The following is a 17,491-nucleotide window of genomic DNA, read 5'->3' on the forward strand; positions in this document are numbered from 1 at the left end:
AAAGGCAGAAGGAAGAAAAAGAAGCCGTGGTAAGTGGCAGTAAGTCAGTGCAGAGCAGCTCCTGTAGCAGGGGTTTTGCAGGGGCCATGCACAGGGAGTCCCATGCACAGCGCTGCGGCACTGCCTCAGAAACAACTCTTACCGTATTTCCTCACTGATAGCGCGCTCCAATTCCCAGCTGCTGAATTTGGGGGGGGAAAGGTGCATGTCGTGTGAGAGGAAAAAAAGCAACATCCCACCTAATGCAGATTGTCCACCTGTGCAGCCCCTCTCTCTGTCTTCCTCCCCCCCGTGCAGCCAGCCCCTCGCCGACGTCATGGGGAAGCCAGCCTGCACCCACCTGGACCAGTACGCCTACCGCTTCCGCAGCACCAACCTGAATCAGATCGTGCAGGCGGCTCTGAAGCTGAAGCATGAGGACACGGACCTCCAGACCGTCCTTGAGCAGGCCGAGGACTGGCTGCTGAGACTGAAAGCCATGGCTGAGGAGGTGAGGATGGGAGGCGCAGCGCTTCCCCTCCACCCCGGGGGATGCTGCGACTGGCTTGTCTTTCTATCTGCACGCAACTCCTTCCCAAATTTACCCCCAGCCCTTTCCAAAACTGACAGCCGCTGAGACTTGGCCTGTGGCTGAGCTGAGAGAGCGGGATGGAAGATGGGCTGAAGCAGCGAGGTGCATCATGATCACATAAAACACAACACACAGTTTTCTCCAGTTAAAGAGAAACTAGAAGCTTTGCTAATATGCTAAGGGCCTAGCATTATATTATTCAGTTTACGATCAGAGCAAAAACTAATATAACTATCTGAACGTGCGCTGATTTGGTAGATTATATATTAAGTTAAAAAAAACCCCATAACAAAGCAGGCAAAAAGCAGGCAAAACAGTCAAAAGTTCTGGTGTCGTTAGTCCTGTCATCAGCATAGTTAAATGTGTGTCTCTAACAAAATCTAGCCTTTTTAAGCATCTTTCCAGTGCCTTCAATACCTCACTGTCAGTCATTTCTGCACCTGAGTTAATATGATCCTACCTGAGGGAACGTTTTTAGCTAGAGCTAAAAACAGCTCGCGGGGCTGGGAAATAGAAGAGAGACTTGATTAGGAAGGGCTAACAGGCAGCAACGCTGCAGAAGAAAGGATCGTTTGAACAGTGAAACATCAAGACTGTTAAAAGGGAGAGAGGGTGGTTCACACCTGCAGAGTGGGGACAGATTAGCAGGAATCAGGTAGATGATAGTGACCCATGAAGTCAATTGACTCCCTCGGCGCTGCCTGAATAGAAATGCCACTGCCTCTCCCAGGCAGTTGGTTTTCAAGTTTAGGTGGAGCAGCAATCAAAGGAGGGGTGCGCCTGCACCATGCACCCCCTGGATCCTCCCCGAATGTCCAGTACCTGCTGGCAGCATGTCTTTAAGAGAAAGCAGGTCCCATTGCGTGGAAAACTGGCTGGATACCTGCAGGTCATTGCTCGGAGATAGGGGTGATCCTTGGGGACCCTCCAGTGAGCAAACCCTGGCTCCATAGTTTGGCTGGGCTTTGGGAAAGGGAGCTTGGAAACAGCCCGTGGCAAACTTGAGTTAACAAACTTAGTGAAGGTTTTTAGCTCAGGTTAGCAGCTTGGATTAAAACCCAGGCTTTTCCTAGTGCTGTTCACTTGTCCTCGCTCTTACCGTACCCTGGGGGAGCCAGTCCGAGTTCAGAGCACCCCAGTTTGTTCAGCACAGACCTGTCCTGCATCGCTGGAGCAGCAAACCCTTTCAGCACCGATAAAGGCTGCTCAGATCCTTGTTGCTGAGGCTTAGGAAAGTCTCCAGGTAGACTCCAGGCTAGTGCCCCCATCACTGACCGGCTTTGGAGGTAAGAGAGCTTGTCCCCACAGGGAAGCTATTGCAGAATAAGGTAGGGAATAAGGAAACTAAAGTATTCCAGCGTAGCAACCCATATGGATGCCCTTGTTCCCTATCCGTATCTGCGCCGGGAGCTCTCCTGATCCCTTCCCCTGCATGAACAAGCTCATAAAGCATCAGATCTTCCCAAGTGCATAAAGGCAGTTGATTCAACACCCAAAAGCGGTGCTGGACGCCAGGCCGGAGGAAAGGGGGTGCTAGTTTTACTCAGACACTCATTAGGGAAGACCTGTTTGGCACATTGGCACGGCACTGTTTGACGGGGTGTTTCATTGAGACAGCTTTGTGGGTGATACGGGCAGCCTAGCGCAGATCAGGTGAAAGCCGGCCGTCCCTGTGCTAAAAGCCAGCCCGAGACCTGGGAATCGTTTTTATTCCAAGCTCCTGGGCTACGCAGGTGAGGATTTTTCAGCTTACGGCAGAAAGGATGGAGGAGGGGATGCGATGAGAGCCTGTAAAATAATCGAGGCATGGAGAAAGAAGATGTGGTTTACTATCTCCTGTGGGAACTAGCAGGGAGGGAGTTTAAAACAAGCGAAAAGATGTTCTTCTTCACCCAGTGCAGCTGATTTCTTGGGTTTCTTTGCAGGGCCTATGAGGGGGGTATTTAAATTGTCTGATTCCTGCCTTAGGGGAGCGGTTGCAGACCCTGGGCTGGGGTCTTCATCTCCGTCTCCCTTCCTCTGCCCGACTGAGGTCTCATCAAGTGCTGCCTTTCCCAAGGCCTGAAGCAGCTGGCTCTGGGGAGGTGCTGAAGGTGGAACAACTTAAGGCAGCATGTCAGGCCCTGGGTTCACACTCAGGCTGTGTTCCTAGCTCTGGGTGCAAGTCTGTTGTTTCTCTGCCTCAGTTTCCCCTTCCTGCCCAGTGCCTGTCCAGTCCCTTTGGTCTGCATGCTATGCAGCCCAGGGGGCTATGGGTAGAGGTGGTTGGGCAGAGCATTGCCCCGTGCTCAGCCGGAGCTTTTAAATTCCCCTGTAACATAATAATAGCAATCCTGGGTCTTTCCCAGCTCTGTTTTCTGTGCGCTTTCTGGTGGGCTGGGTGCTGCTTGCTCTGCGGTGAGCTCTGACGCGGTCCCTGCCTCCCCCGTGTCCCTTTTCCCAGCTCCCTTCTCTGCCTGAGTTGCTTGCTGGCCACAGGGAGGGGATGCACCGGTGACCACTGCTTTCACCCTTGTTTTGCAGCCGCAAAACAGCCTGCCGGACATCGTGATCTGGATGCTGCGCGGGGACCGGCGCGTGGCTTACGCCCGCGTGCCAGCCCACGAGGTGCTTTTCTCCAGGAGCAGCGCCAGCTGCTGTGGCAAGAACTGCGGGAAACTCCAGACCATCTTCTTGAAAGTAGGTTGGACTTTTAATTTAAAAGAGAGCGAGAGGGGCATGTGCATCTTTTTATAAGTATGCATTCATGTGCTCATGCATGTGCACATGCAGGTGCACGGGTGCACACTCATGTGTTTATGTGTGTGCATGTATACATATGTGCAGCGTATGCACCCATGTGAATGTGCATGCATGAACACGTGTGAATGCACGTGCCTGCATACATGTGCACGTGTCTGTGTGCCTGTGCATGCAGACATGTGTGTGCATGTGTCCACAGGGGTGTGTGCATGTGTGCACATATGTATGTGTGTTCATGTGCATGCACATATGTATATGTGTGTGCATATGTGTGCACATGTGCTTGCTTTAAATACATTTTCCCCCCTCAGAGACAAAAAGCATCTTAAAAGTAGGGAAACCTGTAAAAGGGGAAACAAAATAGCTCCGTAGGCAAAGCACAGGTTGGACGGGGCTGGCTCCTGTCTGGGGTGTGCAGGAGGGACAGGCTCTCAACTGCTTGTGGCTTTGCCTACAGCCTGTGAAAATCCCCACAGCCTGTGAAATCCCCATAGCCGAGCCCAGATATTGCTGTGCCCGGGTCATCCCCAGCAGTGCCTGTCCACAAGCTCCAGGGAAGGGATTGCAGCCCCTTGGCCAGAGTCAGAGAGCTTCTTGCATCAGGAATTCGCCACCTCCTCCTCCCCATCCCTACCTGTTTGGACTCTGCTGCAATCCCTGCTGGAGTAGGTCTAGAAGACAACCCAGCTGGCAGGAAAGGAAGAACAAAGCACGTCGGTTTTTCTGCACCTCAGCTCTGGCTGGAAAACTAGCATCGCCCCGGGCCCCTGTGGGACAGCTGGGAGAGACGAAACACCTCCCTGATCATTTCTCCATTTTTGGTTGAAGTCTCTTGACTTTGATGGGGCCCCAGAGGGTCTTGCCAGTCTCACCTCCATCCTTGGCAAAGTCTTTGAAAAAATTATCAAGGCTCACATTTGTGAGAGCCCGGCAGGGCAAATTATGCTGAGGGGAAACCAGCACGGGTTTGTGGCGGGCAGATCGTGCCTGACCAATCTAGTCTCTTTCTATGACCAGGTTACGAAACGCCTGGACACAGGAGGAGGGGTGGATGTCGTATACTTAGACTTCAGGAAGGCCTTCGATACGGTATCCCACCCCATACTGGTGAGCAAGTTAAGAGGCTGTGACGTGGATGACTACACAGTCCGGTGGGTGGCGAATTGGCTAGAGGGTCACACCCAGAGAGTCGTGGTGCATGGGTCGGTCTCGACCTGGAAGGGTGTGGGCAGTGGGGTCCCGCAGGGCTCGGTCCTTGGACTGATACTCTTTAATGTCTTCATCAGCGACTTGGACGAGGGAGTCAAATGTACTCTGTCCAAGTTTGCAGATGACACAAAGCTATGGGGAGAAGTGGACACGCCGGAGGGCAGGGAACAGCTGCAGGCAGACCTGGATAGGTTGGACAAGTGGGCAGAAAACAACAGGATGCAGTTCAACAAGGAGAAATGCAAAGTGCTGCACCTAGGGAGGAAAAATGTCCAGCACACCTACAGCCTAGGGAATGACCTGCTGGGTGGCACAGAGGTGGAAAGGGATCGTGGAGTCCTAGTGGACTCCAAGATGATCATGAGCCGGCAGTGTGACGAAGCCATCAGAAAAGCCAATGGCACTTTATCGTGCATCAGCAGATGCATGACGAATAGGTCCAAGGAGGTGATACTTCCCCTCTATCGGGCGCTGGTCAGACCGCAGTTGGAGTACTGTGTGCAATTCTGGGCGCCACACTTCAAGAAGGATGCGGATAACCTGGAGAGGGTCCAGAGAAGGGCCACTCGTATGGTCAAGGGCCTGCAGGCCAAGCCCTACGAGGAGAGACTAGAGAAACTGGACCTTTTCAGCCTCCGCAAGAGAAGGTTGAGAGGCGACCTTGTGGCTGCCTATAAGTTCATCACGGGGGCACAGAAGGGAATTGGTGAGGTTTTATTCACCAAGGCGCCCCTGGGGGTTACAAGAAATAATGGCCACAAGCTAGCAGAGAGCAGATTTAGACTGGACATTAGGAAGAACTTCTTCACAGTTCGAGTGGCCAAGGTCTGGAACGGGCTCCCAAGGGAGGTGGTGCTCTCCCCTACCCTGGGGGTCTTCAAGAGGAGGTTAGACGAGTATCTAGCTGGGGTCATCTAGACCCAGCACTCTTTCCTGCCTATGCAGGGGGTTGGACTCGATGATCTATTGAGGTCCCTTCCGACCCTAACACCTATGAATCTATGAATCTCTCCCTCCAGGTCAGACTAATCATCCTATCTGAGCACCAGAAGGGATTTTACCCCATGGTCAGATTGCTGCAGACTGGGGCTGGGGGTTGCCTTTCTTTGCAGCAGGGGCATGGCCTTGACTTGGGCTCTCTTAAGCATCTATGAACAACCTTTGTAGCAGCAGGACGTTGGCTGCCGCGGTCCCCCTGCTTGCCCCGGGGCCAGTTCAGGTGTGGGGCCTGGTGCTGGGTCAGGGGTGAATGATGTAGAGGTTAGATTATGCATGTGTGGTTTGGACAGGGCTTCAGGCAGGGGGTTGGACTAGATGTGACTTCTGCAGGGCCCTTCCAGCCCCACTTTTCTAGGATACTACAATTTAGGCCAGGGGATAAATGGCACTGACTGTCTCTGCATCCCCTCCCGGGCTCCTTCTAGGGGGAATCGGTGTGCGTGGCTCACGAGAGTGCAGTCTGACAGTCGCTGGGTCTCGGCAGTCCTGCTTCTAGCTGGCTGAATGACCTTGGGCACATCACTTAGCCAGGCATACTTGTGTACAGGGGTTGTCTTGTTCCGGTGTGCACCTCAGGGTGCCTGGGTGGTGCAGGCACTGAAGTGCTCAGCGCCCCCTCCACCCATGGCACCGTGGCTCCGTGCACCAGGTTTTGGTCCCACTTCCTTGCACAGTGCCTGCATGAGGCATCACTTCCAGCAGACCTGGCACCCCTGGGCACCCACTGCCCTGGACCTACTAACTAGGATCCTTTTCCTCTGCAGTACCCACAGGAGGAGGTGATGGGCATCCGCATCCCCGCCCAGGTGCGGGTCCAGCTCTGGTTCGGGATGTCTGTGGACGAGAAGGAGTTCAACCCATACGCCGAGGGGCGGCTCTCCGTCTTTGCCGAAACCGTGAGTCCCCGTGTCCTGCCCCTCTTCCCTTGTTTCCCGGGAGGGCCATGCCCCGGGAGGAACGGAGGGGTGGGAGCCTGCTGCAAAGACGGTGGTTTCTATTGGGATGCAATGAAGCTGGCTGCAAGGGATGGTAAAAGAGCCTGAGCTCTGGGATCTGCTGTCAGTGCAATCTCTGCTGTGCTGTCCAGCAGCCAAACTCAGTGTCTGGCTCTTTGATACAGGAGGTTTCTCCACCCTGCCCTCTTAGGGAACCCATCCAGCCCTCCCTGCTCTGCAGTGGTCTCTTTGGAAGGGAAACAATGCATCGCCTTTCCCTTGCTGCATTGAATGTGCTGCAAATCCCTTAGCATCTGTCCCGCCTCATTAGCCTGATGAGCAACACGGCCTCGCCTCTCTGATTTTCAGTACGAGAACCAGACCAAGCTGGCGCTGGTCGGGAACTGGGGCACGACCGGCCTGACCTACCCCAAGTACACGGACGTCACCGGCAAGATCAAGCTGCCCAAGGACAGCTTCCGCCCCTCTGCCGGCTGGGCCTGGGCCGGGGACTGGTTCATCAGCCCGGAGAAGACGTGAGTCGATGGCAGGTGGGATTGGGGGGGTTGAGAGGGACCACTGGGGATAGCATCACCCCCCCAGCACATCAGCAGGGCCATGCTGGGTCAGCCCAGTGGTCCGTGGTCACTTGGACACATCTGGGGAGGGGATCGGTGGTGGGTTGAGTCCTCTTTTGCCTTCTTCCGTAGCGGGGGCATGGCCGCTGCCTGGGATCTCTTGAGCATCTATTAACCTTTTACACAAGCAGGACGTTGGCTGCCGTGGCCCCCCTGCTTTCCCCGGGGCAGTCGGGTGTTATAGTCGGGTGTTATATGGGACCACAGGAGGTCTCACCCAGGCCAACCCCCTGCTCGAAGCAGGACCAGCCCCAACTACACCATCCCAGCTTAACTTGGCAGCCAATATCCTGCCACTCAGGGAGGTGAGAGTTTTAGCCCCATCTCTTTCCACAATTGCAGGTGTTATTTCCTTGTATTAGTTCATAGGACTGCAATACTGCCCCATCACAGGCTAGGATGCTAACGCGCTCGGTGCTGTGCAAGCACAGAAAGCCCAGACGGTGCCTGGCCCAAGGAGCTCACTGTCTAATGCACCAGTGGTCTCCAGTGCAAGCCCAGTAAAGGAGGGCAGGCCCAACATGGGTGTACTGGGAGGGCTGCGCCTGCAGCGAGGCTTGGGGGCTCTGGGCCACCCTGGAGCTGCAGGGGAGCTCCATGCTGGCTTGGAGGCAGGTGGATCTGCTCCCTGCAAGGACCCACAGGCCTGGGTTTGTCTGCAGCCCAGCAGCCTGCAGCTTGTGTCCTGCCACAGCAATGCGGCCACTTCTGGGGTAGAACATGGCAGCCACGGACTGACATATGCAATAGGAAATGAGCAGAGGATCCCTTTGAAATACCTGGATAGCCAGCAAAGCATGACTGTTTGGGTCTACGCCTGCTTTGTCTGTCGTTGCAGCGCTCTACGACCCAATGGTCTTTTCCAGGCATCGGCTTGAAGTTCCCTGGGTGCATCCCCACTTCTGGGACAGCCAGCTGGGTGGCAGGCAAACAGGTGTAAGACCAAGGATGGGAGCACTCACCCCTTTTCCCTTCCCTCCCTGGCTGCAGGCTCCTTTACGACACGGACGCTGGTCACATGAGCTTCGTGGAGGAAGTGTTTGAGAATCAAGTCCGCCTTCCCGGTGGCCAGTGGATCCACATGGCAGAAGCCTACACAGATGTGGTGAGGGCTTTTTCACGGACGGGTACCCTCTGCCTTATGGCATCAGACCCTCCCTACACAATCTCCATCCTTGGAGGTGTTTAAGCCCTGGGTGGACAAAGCCTCGTCTGGGATGATGTAGTTGGGGCTGGTCCTGCTTGGAGCAGGGGGTTGCACTAGATGTGACCCCCTGAGCTCCCTTCCAGCCCTCCCTGTCAATGATGGTGATACAGCAGCTCCCAGCCCCATGAATAGAAACAGTCATCACCAATCGAGCCAATAAAGTAGCTCCCAGAAACAGACCCTGCGCGGCAGAGCCCTGGACTCTCCCGCAAACGAGTTTGTTTTCACATCTCAGGCTCCAGGAATTTATTTGCTCTGAGGGATTTGGGGGAGGAAAAAAAAAATAAAAAGCCCAGACACACTGAAGCCTCTCACAGCGGGGTCACGACGAGGGGCTGCAGCTCGTAAACAGGTCGACCGATTTGTTTTCAACTTCTCAGCGTGCCCCAGTCTGGACGGGACGGGGCAGGTCTGTGCGGGAGGTTTGGAGCGGGATTGCAGCCTTGGTTGGGACATGAATTGCTGCTCTGCACGCTGCTTGTAGCATCCCCCGAACAGAGGAGCTACTGCTGTGTCTCCTCTTGCAAAGCATTAGGGAAGGGCTTTGCCAGCAGATGCAGGGCAGTGGTGCTTCCCTCTATTCAGCACTGGGGAGGCCACATCTGGAGTCCGGTGTCCATTTGTGGACCCCCACTACCGAAGGGATGTGGACACATTGGAGAATTAGCAATAAAAATGATTGAGGGGCTGGGGGACAGGACTGGTGAGGAAATGGGCTGATTGAGTCTGCAGAAGAGAAGACCGAGGGGGATTGAATAGCAGCCTTCACCTCCCTGCAGGGGGGCTGCAAAGAGGATGGAGCTGGGCTGGTCTCAGTGGGGGCAGATGACAGAAGGAGCAATGGGCTCAAGCTGCAGCAAGGGAAGTGGAGGTTAGATATTAGGAGAAACTTTCTCACTGGGAGGGTGGTGAAGCACTGGACAGGTTACCAAGAGAGGCGGTGCAGTCTCCATCCTTGGAAGTTAAGACCTGGGTAGACCAAGCCTTGTCTGGGATGATGTAGTTGGAGCTGGTCCTGCTTGGAGCAGGGGTTGCACTAGATGTGACCCCCTGAGGTCCCTTTACACCCTCCTTGTCTGTAATTTTATGATTCGGTGGCATCGTGCTATGAAAGGGAGGGTCTGTCCCAAGCTGTTTGTAGCCGTGTGCTCCAAAGGGCTGGCGGGTGACAGCACCAGGAAAGCTGGAGCAGTGCTAGGGGCAAGGCAAGACGCACTGTATTTACTCATATACATATACAGCATTCCCCCCAAAATCAGCCTGCCGGGGTGTGGATTGCAAACAGGGAAACTGCTTTTCTTTGCCCGACCTTCGCTGCATTGAGACGTAGAGGTTGGCACCCACCGCAGTACTACATGTCCCCACGTCCTTGCGATGGGATCAAACTTGCTGAAAACTGGTGCCAATGTGAGAGCAGGTGTGAAATGGTTAACACGGGGTTGTGTCCTCTCCTGTCCTCATGGAAAAAGCCAGCTCTGGAAAAATCTTTCTACATCCCACCTTCCAAAAAAACAAGGCACATGGCTTATTTAGGGGCATGCGGTACATGGGGAAATACAGTATGCCCTGCCCTCGGCTGAAATGGCTTTGCCACAGAGGGGCTAGATTTTGGGAAGGGCCGAGCCTGCCCCTGTTGCCAGCCCTGAAAGAGGTCGGGGCTGAGCCCGGCGTCGTGTCCTAAACCCCTCCTGTGTTTGCAGAACGGAGAGAAGGTGCTGCCGAAGGACGAGATCGAGTGCCCCGCGGGGTGGAAGTGGGAGGACTCGGAGTGGGACACGGACCTCAACAGAGCCGTGGACGAAAGAGGTACCCCCACACCGGACGTCCCAGGCTGTACGGCTGCCCCACCGGGGCACTTTCCCCTCCAGGGCTGTGTGACTTCCCCGCTCCAGCCTGCCCCGCTGTTAATGGGGACGTGGCCATTCAAGCTGGAGGCTCAAAGGCAGCCGAGAGCGATGCGAGTTCCTCCAAATACTGCAGGCTCACGACCTTTTCTGGCTTCGTCTACCCCAAGTCCAACTCCATGGCTGGTAGCAGCACCGGGGCTGCTAGACCGGGGAGCCAATATTACCTCTCATGCAGCCCACACCTGGGATTTCTTCACCAGAGGGGCATGGAGCACAGCAGCAATGACCTTGGGGACAGGAGGGGATGGATGGACCAGGGACGAGTGAGGCTGGGATGATGATCTGATGGGCAGGTTGTGGCGCTGGAGCTAGTGGACAACCCACTGCACGGAGGGATCTCCCAGATCTCCAAAGCCCTCAGACCAGGCAGGATGCCCAGGGCCCCTGCACCCACTTCCCTATGATCTTAGTCATCCACAAATCAAACGTTTGCCTGTAGGGACCCTCCGTCCAGCCCCTGCCGCGCACCCCAGCCCCCAAGCACCCTGCAATAACGCCCCCGCCAGGTACCCTAGGAAGAAAGCAAGGGAGACGAGTCTTTGGGAAGGGTGTTAGGGAGGTGCAACGGGCTCATCTGCAGATGAGTTGACCCTGGCAGCAGTTGTAGGCTGGTATCCGTGCAGGGGAAGCGTTGCACACTCATTAGGAGCATTCCAGGATATGGTCATCGTTATCAGAAACAAAACATATCAGTCACTAAAACTGGTTTTCACAACGATGTCATTGATGACCTCGCAGCCAGAGACCGTTGTGGGTGCCCCCTACTCCCCAACACGGCTCTCTCTCTCTCTGTCTCTCACTGCCAGGCTGGGAGTACGGCATCACCATCCCCCCCGACCGCAAGCCCAAGTCCTGGGTGCCGGCGGAGAAGATGTACCACACCAACCGGCGCCGGCGCTGGGTGCGGCTCCGCCGGAGGGACCTCATGCAGACGGAGGCGTTGAAAAAGGTACGGTGCCTTGAGCAAGTCACTGCACCACTCGTGCCTCAGTTTCCCTGTCTGTAACATGGGGACAAGGATGCTAGGCCATTCCCCCCCCCCCCCCCCTGCAGTGCAGCACCTCTATTGGTGCAAACAGGCTGGAGAGTACAGGAGGTTGGTCTTTGAAGCCCAGGCTGAGCCCAAACAACCATTCGTGGATCATGGGGGGACCCCTTCCTCTGTCCCCCAGCCCTTTAAATCCATCCCCGGTCAGTCATGGCTGAACCACACGGGAGGGCAGGTGCCAGCTTCCAGCCGGTCAAGAGTCCCCAGTGCAACTCTGGCTGGGGCTGACTGCCACCGTGGTGTGCAAGCTCGGTAAGGAAGTGAGGGCTGGGCTAGTCGTCGAGGGTGCACGGCTCTGACCCGTCTGGTGGGGAAGACCTGGCAGGGTACAAGGGGAGAGCTGCTGCCCCTGCTTTGTCGGCTTGTCAGGACCCCGGGAGCTCTTGCTGCTCCCCCTCATCCCCATCCGTGCACACACGCATGCACGCTCACCTTCGTGAAAACACACACAGGCCTGTGCACACACAAACATACACTTACACACACGTGCACACTTGCCAACGTAAGCATGTGCATATGCAAACATTCATGCGCGTATGCACACGCACGTGCACAAGCTTCTGCACGGGTGTTATTCCTACCAAGGGAGGTTTAAGTTGGATATTAGGAAGAACTTTCTCACGAGGAAGGTGGTGCAGGCTCCCCAGAGAGGCAGTGGAGTCTCCATCCTTGCAGGTGTTGAAGACCCGGGTAGACAAAGCTTCGGCTGGGATGATGGAGTTGGGGCTGGTCCTGCTTGGAGCAGGGGGTTGCACTAGATGTAAGGTCCCTTCCAACCCTCATTTTCTGCAATGTTATGATTCAACCCATGGCTCAACGGGCATCGGCTGCTGTTGGGTCAGGGCAGCTCCAAGCCCAAAGCTCCCCAGTCCCCACCCTGTGGTCCAGGGGCTGTCGCTGTTGTTCCAGGCCATGATTAGTGCAGTGGGGACCCCCCTAACCCTAACCCTAACCCTAACCCCATACGCAGTGCAGAGCCTGATGCTGTGCCTCGGGCCGAGCCCCCCGTTCCTGGACCCATTCTCAAACCCTGCCACCTCCCCAGCGGCCTCTAGGTGTCACCCTCGGCTCACGAATGTGACCTTGACCTTGGCAGGTCAGCCTCAGGCTCCCAGAGCATCCTGGTTTCCTCTTCACCTTGCAACTAGCACACCTTGTACAGGGGATTGGACTAGATATGACCTCCTGAGGTCCCTTCCTACCTTCCTGGTCTATGATTTTATCCTTCTGTGATTGCCCCGGGAGCTTCCTAGGGGCTGGGCTGCACAGGGTGCCAGATCCTGGGCCGTCGTGATGCAGCAGGCACTCCTCCCCCCCTTCACGAGCATTTGCTAATGAGCTGAGGACTGGTGGAAGCTCCCAGCTCTGTCTTGTCTTTACCTTCAGTTCCCCGTGAGCTGCTCAGGGAAGCTCAGCCCCGAGCTTCCTTGGCCTGCAAGCTTCCCATCGGAGGAGCTGTCTCTCCTCTGAGTTTGGGCTGCTCCCAGCCTCTCCTGCCCGCTTCTGTCCTAGTTCAAGTCCGTGATGGTAGCCAGGCCCCAAGGACAGCTCTGGGGCTCGCAGCGAGTGGGAGGTCCCTCCCTAAGGAGTTTAGCTGGGATCCACGAAACTTTGGGCTGGGAAGTTAGGATGTCCCCATGCTTTATCCAAGGTGCTTAATGAATCCAAGCAAGTCTTGGGTCTTTGATAGCCTGGGAAGCGCCCCGAGATGCCCATGCTCCTACCCCATCCCAAACAGATGCCTGTCCAATCTGTGCCGGGCACAGGGACAGAGACTCCACACAGGCTCCCTGGGCAGCTACAACCATCATCCTGCTGCTCGGATAGTCGGGAAACTTTACTTCCACTCCCCACAGCGATATGCCAGGAGTTGTGCAAGACAGCGAAGCATCAGGGAGTTTACCTTGGCATCCTGGGTGCGTCAGCCCCCGGGTGCAATGCTTCCTGGCTGCTCCAGTCTGTCTGCAGGGGCAGGTGGACGCAGCCGTCTTTCTTTCAAGCCCTGCATTCCTATGGGGGATTGCTCTGGGGTTTTAAAGAATTGCTGCAGTGTGGTAGACACCGGGACCAAAGCACCAGGTGCTGTGCGCTGCATCTAACAAAGAGGCAGAGATTGCTACTGAAAACAGTGGCCTCGTTCCACCCCAGAGGCAGCCGCTTTTCAGCATGGGGTGCAACGATTCCCAGGGCAGAAAGGGGCTGGCGGTGCCTGGCAGGCTGTAGGGTGAGTGGCTTGACAGTGGCACAGGGTAGATGAACTCAGTGCCCAGTTTGGTGGGCAAAGGGCAGTGCTAAAGAGCTACCACGCAGGGTGCAGTGAAGGGAGCCCGTCCCAGCATCAGTGGTGAATGGGACCAGGAGAAACCTGCCCAGTTGCAACCTGTTCTGGGGTGGGAGGTGTCACCCTGGAGGGATCAGTGCAGTGAAGAGAGGAGGGTGCAGAAGCAGCTGCCCCTTGCCACCTGCACAGCCGTGCTTCGGGCCGGTCAGGGTTGAGACGTGCAAGGAGAGACAGGAGCTCCACTCTAGAAAGTGCATTTATTCAGAGAGAACAAGGAGCAATGGGCTCAGGCTGCAGCAAGGGAAGTTGAGGTTGGATATTAGGAAAAACTGTCTCCCGAGGAGGGTGGTGAAGCAGTGGACCAGGCTCCCTAGAGAGGTGGTGCAGTCTCCATCCTTGGAGGTGTTTAAAACCTGGTAGACAAAGCCTGGGTAGGGGTGATGTAGTTGGGGCTGGTCCTGCTTGGAGCAGGGGTTGCACTAGATGTGCCCTCCTGAGCTCCCTTCCACCCTCGCTGTCTGTGACTCTGAAACACGTTGCATTAACAAGCAACCAGCAAGTTACCTCGCTAAGCGGGTGGTCTGTCCCAGAGGGTTTTCATCAGACAGCCCGCAGGGTCCGCGGGGCAGCATATCACCTCTGCAGTCTGGAAGGAGTGTCCGACAACTCTCTCCACACCCTGACCTTTTATTAATATATCTACTTCAATGCATCAGCATGCTTTCAGAGAGATATCCTTGTACCTAATTGCACTCATGGCCACACGAGGTGATGTTTGTTGCATCTCTTTGTCCCCGAAAACAGGATTGCACGTTTTAGCTTGACCTGAGCCATCCCAAAGTTGTGAGCTAGAGCAAACCATGGATATCAACGTTTCTAATGCAGTGGGGACCTCCGAAAGTCTCTGCAGTTGAATGATGAGCTCAGCTGTTGCTTATCATTGAGATGGAGGAAGGTGGGGATCTGGGAAATGGGTGGCAGGATCCCTTCCTTGCATGCCAATCCTCTTCCTCCCTCTATAGCACAAGCAGGAAGAGCTGGAGGGCGAGGGCTGGGAATACGCTTCGCTTTTCGGCTGGCGGTTCCACCTGAAGTACCGCAAGACGGACGCTTTCCGTCGCCGTCGCTGGCGCCGACGCATGGAGCCCCTGGAGCGCACCGGCCCCGCCGTCGTCTTCGCCCTGGAGGGCGCCCTGGTAGGTCCCTGTCGCCTGTGCCCTCAGCCTGGTGTCACCCACTGCCCACCTCCCGGGGATTTGCAGGGGTCCGGGGGTATCCCTACCCCAGCTCTGGGCCTGAATGGGCCGGCTGCCCACACTGCAGCTCAGTGCGTGCCACGTCCCAGCAATGGGGTGCTGGAGGGTGGTCCTGAGCATCCATGGGCTGCGGCGGTGCAGCTGACCCTGCTAATCCGGGGGGGGTGGTTTCCACTCCTCTTTCTGCTTCTGTGTTGCCCCAAAACTTCACTCTGCCCCTGCCTTGCTCCCGTGGCTGGTCCTGACTGTACCTCAGCACCCGACCCCTGCCTCTCCGGGGTCTGTTTATCTGCCTTTCCTTCTCTCGAAAGGCAAAAGCCGCTTTCTGCCTGCCCAGAGCCTCCATCCACGCGCTCCCCGGCGCGGCGTTATCTGGTGCCTAGCCCCTGACAGGATGCATTTCACTCCTATTCTGGCATCCCTTCTCCCTTGGATTTCATAAGCGTTTGCCTTTTCCAGGGGCTAAATGAGAACCAACCGTTGCAACACAAAGCCTCTTTTATAGCAGGGTTTCTTTTTCTTTTCTTTTTTTCCCCCTCCCCTCTGGATTTCCCCGCTCCGTGCTCTGTTTTGTCCCCCCGTCCTCCAAGCCGTGAACGCCACGCTGAGCTCGAGACAAGTCGATACGTGAAACTGGGCCCCGTCGGGTTTTTTTCTGGGCACCCCGGGGTTTGGCAGAGGGCAGGGAGAGGCATGGTCTGCAGGATGATCTCAGGCCCGTGCCCCCTGCCTGCTCCCGCCAGCGTGAGCCGGACTTCGAAAAGCAGCTGTCCAGCCCCTTCTGGGGTGCCCTTTTCCTGGGGTGCCCCCATGCATCCAGTTTCCAGCATGTGGGGGGCAGCAGCCAGGTGACCCCTGGAACAGATGCACTGCCCCGTTTCCAGGTTGGGGGGCATGAATTGAGAGCTGCCCCCCCAGGACCAGTTGGGCTGGGGTATAGACAGACTTTTTAATCTCTCTGCACCCCAATTTTGCCAGCACTGCAGAGCCCCACTGCTCGGGGCACGGTTTCGGCTCATGGATTAGTTTGGTGCAAGGTGCTGTATATCCTGACCAAAAGCTGTGCATTCGTCCCGGCTGGGAGACAGCAGCCGGACCCCAGGAGCCACTTGTACCATGTAGAGATGGGTATGATTTGGGGGCTGTGTGTGGTGCCAGGACTTGCTGGGTGGGATGTCCCCAGAGGTGTACGAGTCCCGAGTTCAATTCCTGGCTCTTTCACAAGTAAAGTGTATGTGTGCTGCTATCATCACTGCTATCGGTGTCTGTGTGTGCACGCGTGTACATGCTGCCGTGGCAGCTGTGACGTGTATGTGTGCTTGTGTATGGGCGGCCGCTGTCCCTAAGCCTTAATGTGGCCATGTGTGTACATGCCACCATTTTGCTGCAGCTTGATGCATGTGTGTGTGTGTAACTGTGATGCGTGTGTGTGTCTCTGACTATGAGTGGGCAAGTGAGCACATGCTGCCGTTGTCCCTGCACCTTGGTGTACGTGCGTGTGTGTATATGCCACCATTTTCCTGCACCTTGATGCTTGTGTATGTATGTGTGCGTGCACATCTGTGTATGACTGTGAGTGTGCACATGCCACTGTAGCTGCCCCTTGAGTGTGTGTGTCCACATGCCTGTGAGTGCATATTGCCTTTGTCCCTACCTCCTGGGGCTCCCCTAATCGCCCACCCCTCCCGTTCCCAGCTCCCCCATCTCAGACCAGTCTGGTTCCAAGTACTGGGCGACCTCCCCCTGCTCCAGCGGTAAAGTTTTACAAGGGGCTTTAACAGCAGCAGCCAGGCCCTGATCCCACATTCACGAGCCCATAAAGAGAGCAGACCTCCGTAAGAGCCTGCTACCGAGCTCTGAGTGGGGGGTCAGCTGCCGGGGGCTGCGCTGGCTTACAGGGACCCTCCCCTCCTGCCCCTGCTCCTCCAGGCTTTGCTCAGGCGAGCTCTGGTTTTGCACCACGGCTGCTGCACGGGTCCATCTCGCGTGTCAGGTGCCCAGCCAGGTGGATGGAGGGTTTGGGGCTCCGTGCCTTGCTTTAGACTCCCAGGAACTGAGACACCCAACGTGAGCAGGAGTTTGGGTTTCAGCTTCCAAGCCCAGAAACCCCTTTCTGGGCCGGTTCCCCGACTCCTCCGTGCATCGGAGATGAGACGTGGTCCTGGGCTGCCCATTGCTGGGCGTCATGTGGGCTCTACTCACCTGCAGCCCTGGATCTTTGCTTCAGCCTGAGTTTCTAAAGGGCAGGGATGAGCGCTGGCCCTGTGCTACAAAGAGGACTAGATACTGGCTATCCATGCGGTGACCAGACTGGAAAGAGAGCGGCTCTAGCTGTTGTTTCTCCTGTGCCCAGAGGTTTTGGGGAGGAGCATTGCACCACGAGGCAGGGAACAAGAAGGGGGAATGGGACTGAAGGCAGTCCTGAGCTATGTGCCCACCTGGCTGCTCCAGCTGGGCTCTGGGCCGCCCTGGCTGCAGAGGGATACGCTGAGAACATTTAGGACATCACGCCTGACTTGACGACCCGAGATCGCAGGGGAAGAAACCACGAGGCGAGTCGGGATGCAGAGTGGCGAGTACCGGACAGTGCCACCCATGCTGGAGCCTGGCTCTCGGGTCTGGGCGTGCAGCAGGGAAGAGCCGGGGGACACGAGCAGTGACGGTGCTCAGAGCATGAGGGTGACAGCCTGAATCATCA

The 17,491-nt window shown here is 56.2% G+C and overlaps 1 protein-coding gene across 3 annotated transcripts in view; it reads left to right on the plus strand.

Annotated features, from left to right (window-relative positions):
• DYSF (dysferlin) overlaps positions 1-17,491 on the plus strand; it is a 200,784-nt gene that overhangs the window by 73,470 nt on the left and 109,823 nt on the right. For all 3 annotated transcript variants that reach the window (XM_019495633.2, XM_019495634.2, XM_059721412.1), the window contains exons 22-29: positions 298-490; positions 3,095-3,250; positions 6,286-6,417; positions 6,826-6,992; positions 8,085-8,199; positions 10,002-10,107; positions 11,015-11,157; positions 14,560-14,733. In XM_019495633.2, coding sequence (XP_019351178.2) covers positions 298-490; positions 3,095-3,250; positions 6,286-6,417; positions 6,826-6,992; positions 8,085-8,199; positions 10,002-10,107; positions 11,015-11,157; positions 14,560-14,733 — 1,186 coding nt within the window. The remainder of the gene's footprint in view (positions 1-297; positions 491-3,094; positions 3,251-6,285; positions 6,418-6,825; positions 6,993-8,084; positions 8,200-10,001; positions 10,108-11,014; positions 11,158-14,559; positions 14,734-17,491) is intronic.

This window comes from Alligator mississippiensis, chromosome 2 (genome assembly GCF_030867095.1).
Source record: "Alligator mississippiensis isolate rAllMis1 chromosome 2, rAllMis1, whole genome shotgun sequence".
Taxonomy (NCBI): Eukaryota; Metazoa; Chordata; order Crocodylia; family Alligatoridae; genus Alligator; species Alligator mississippiensis.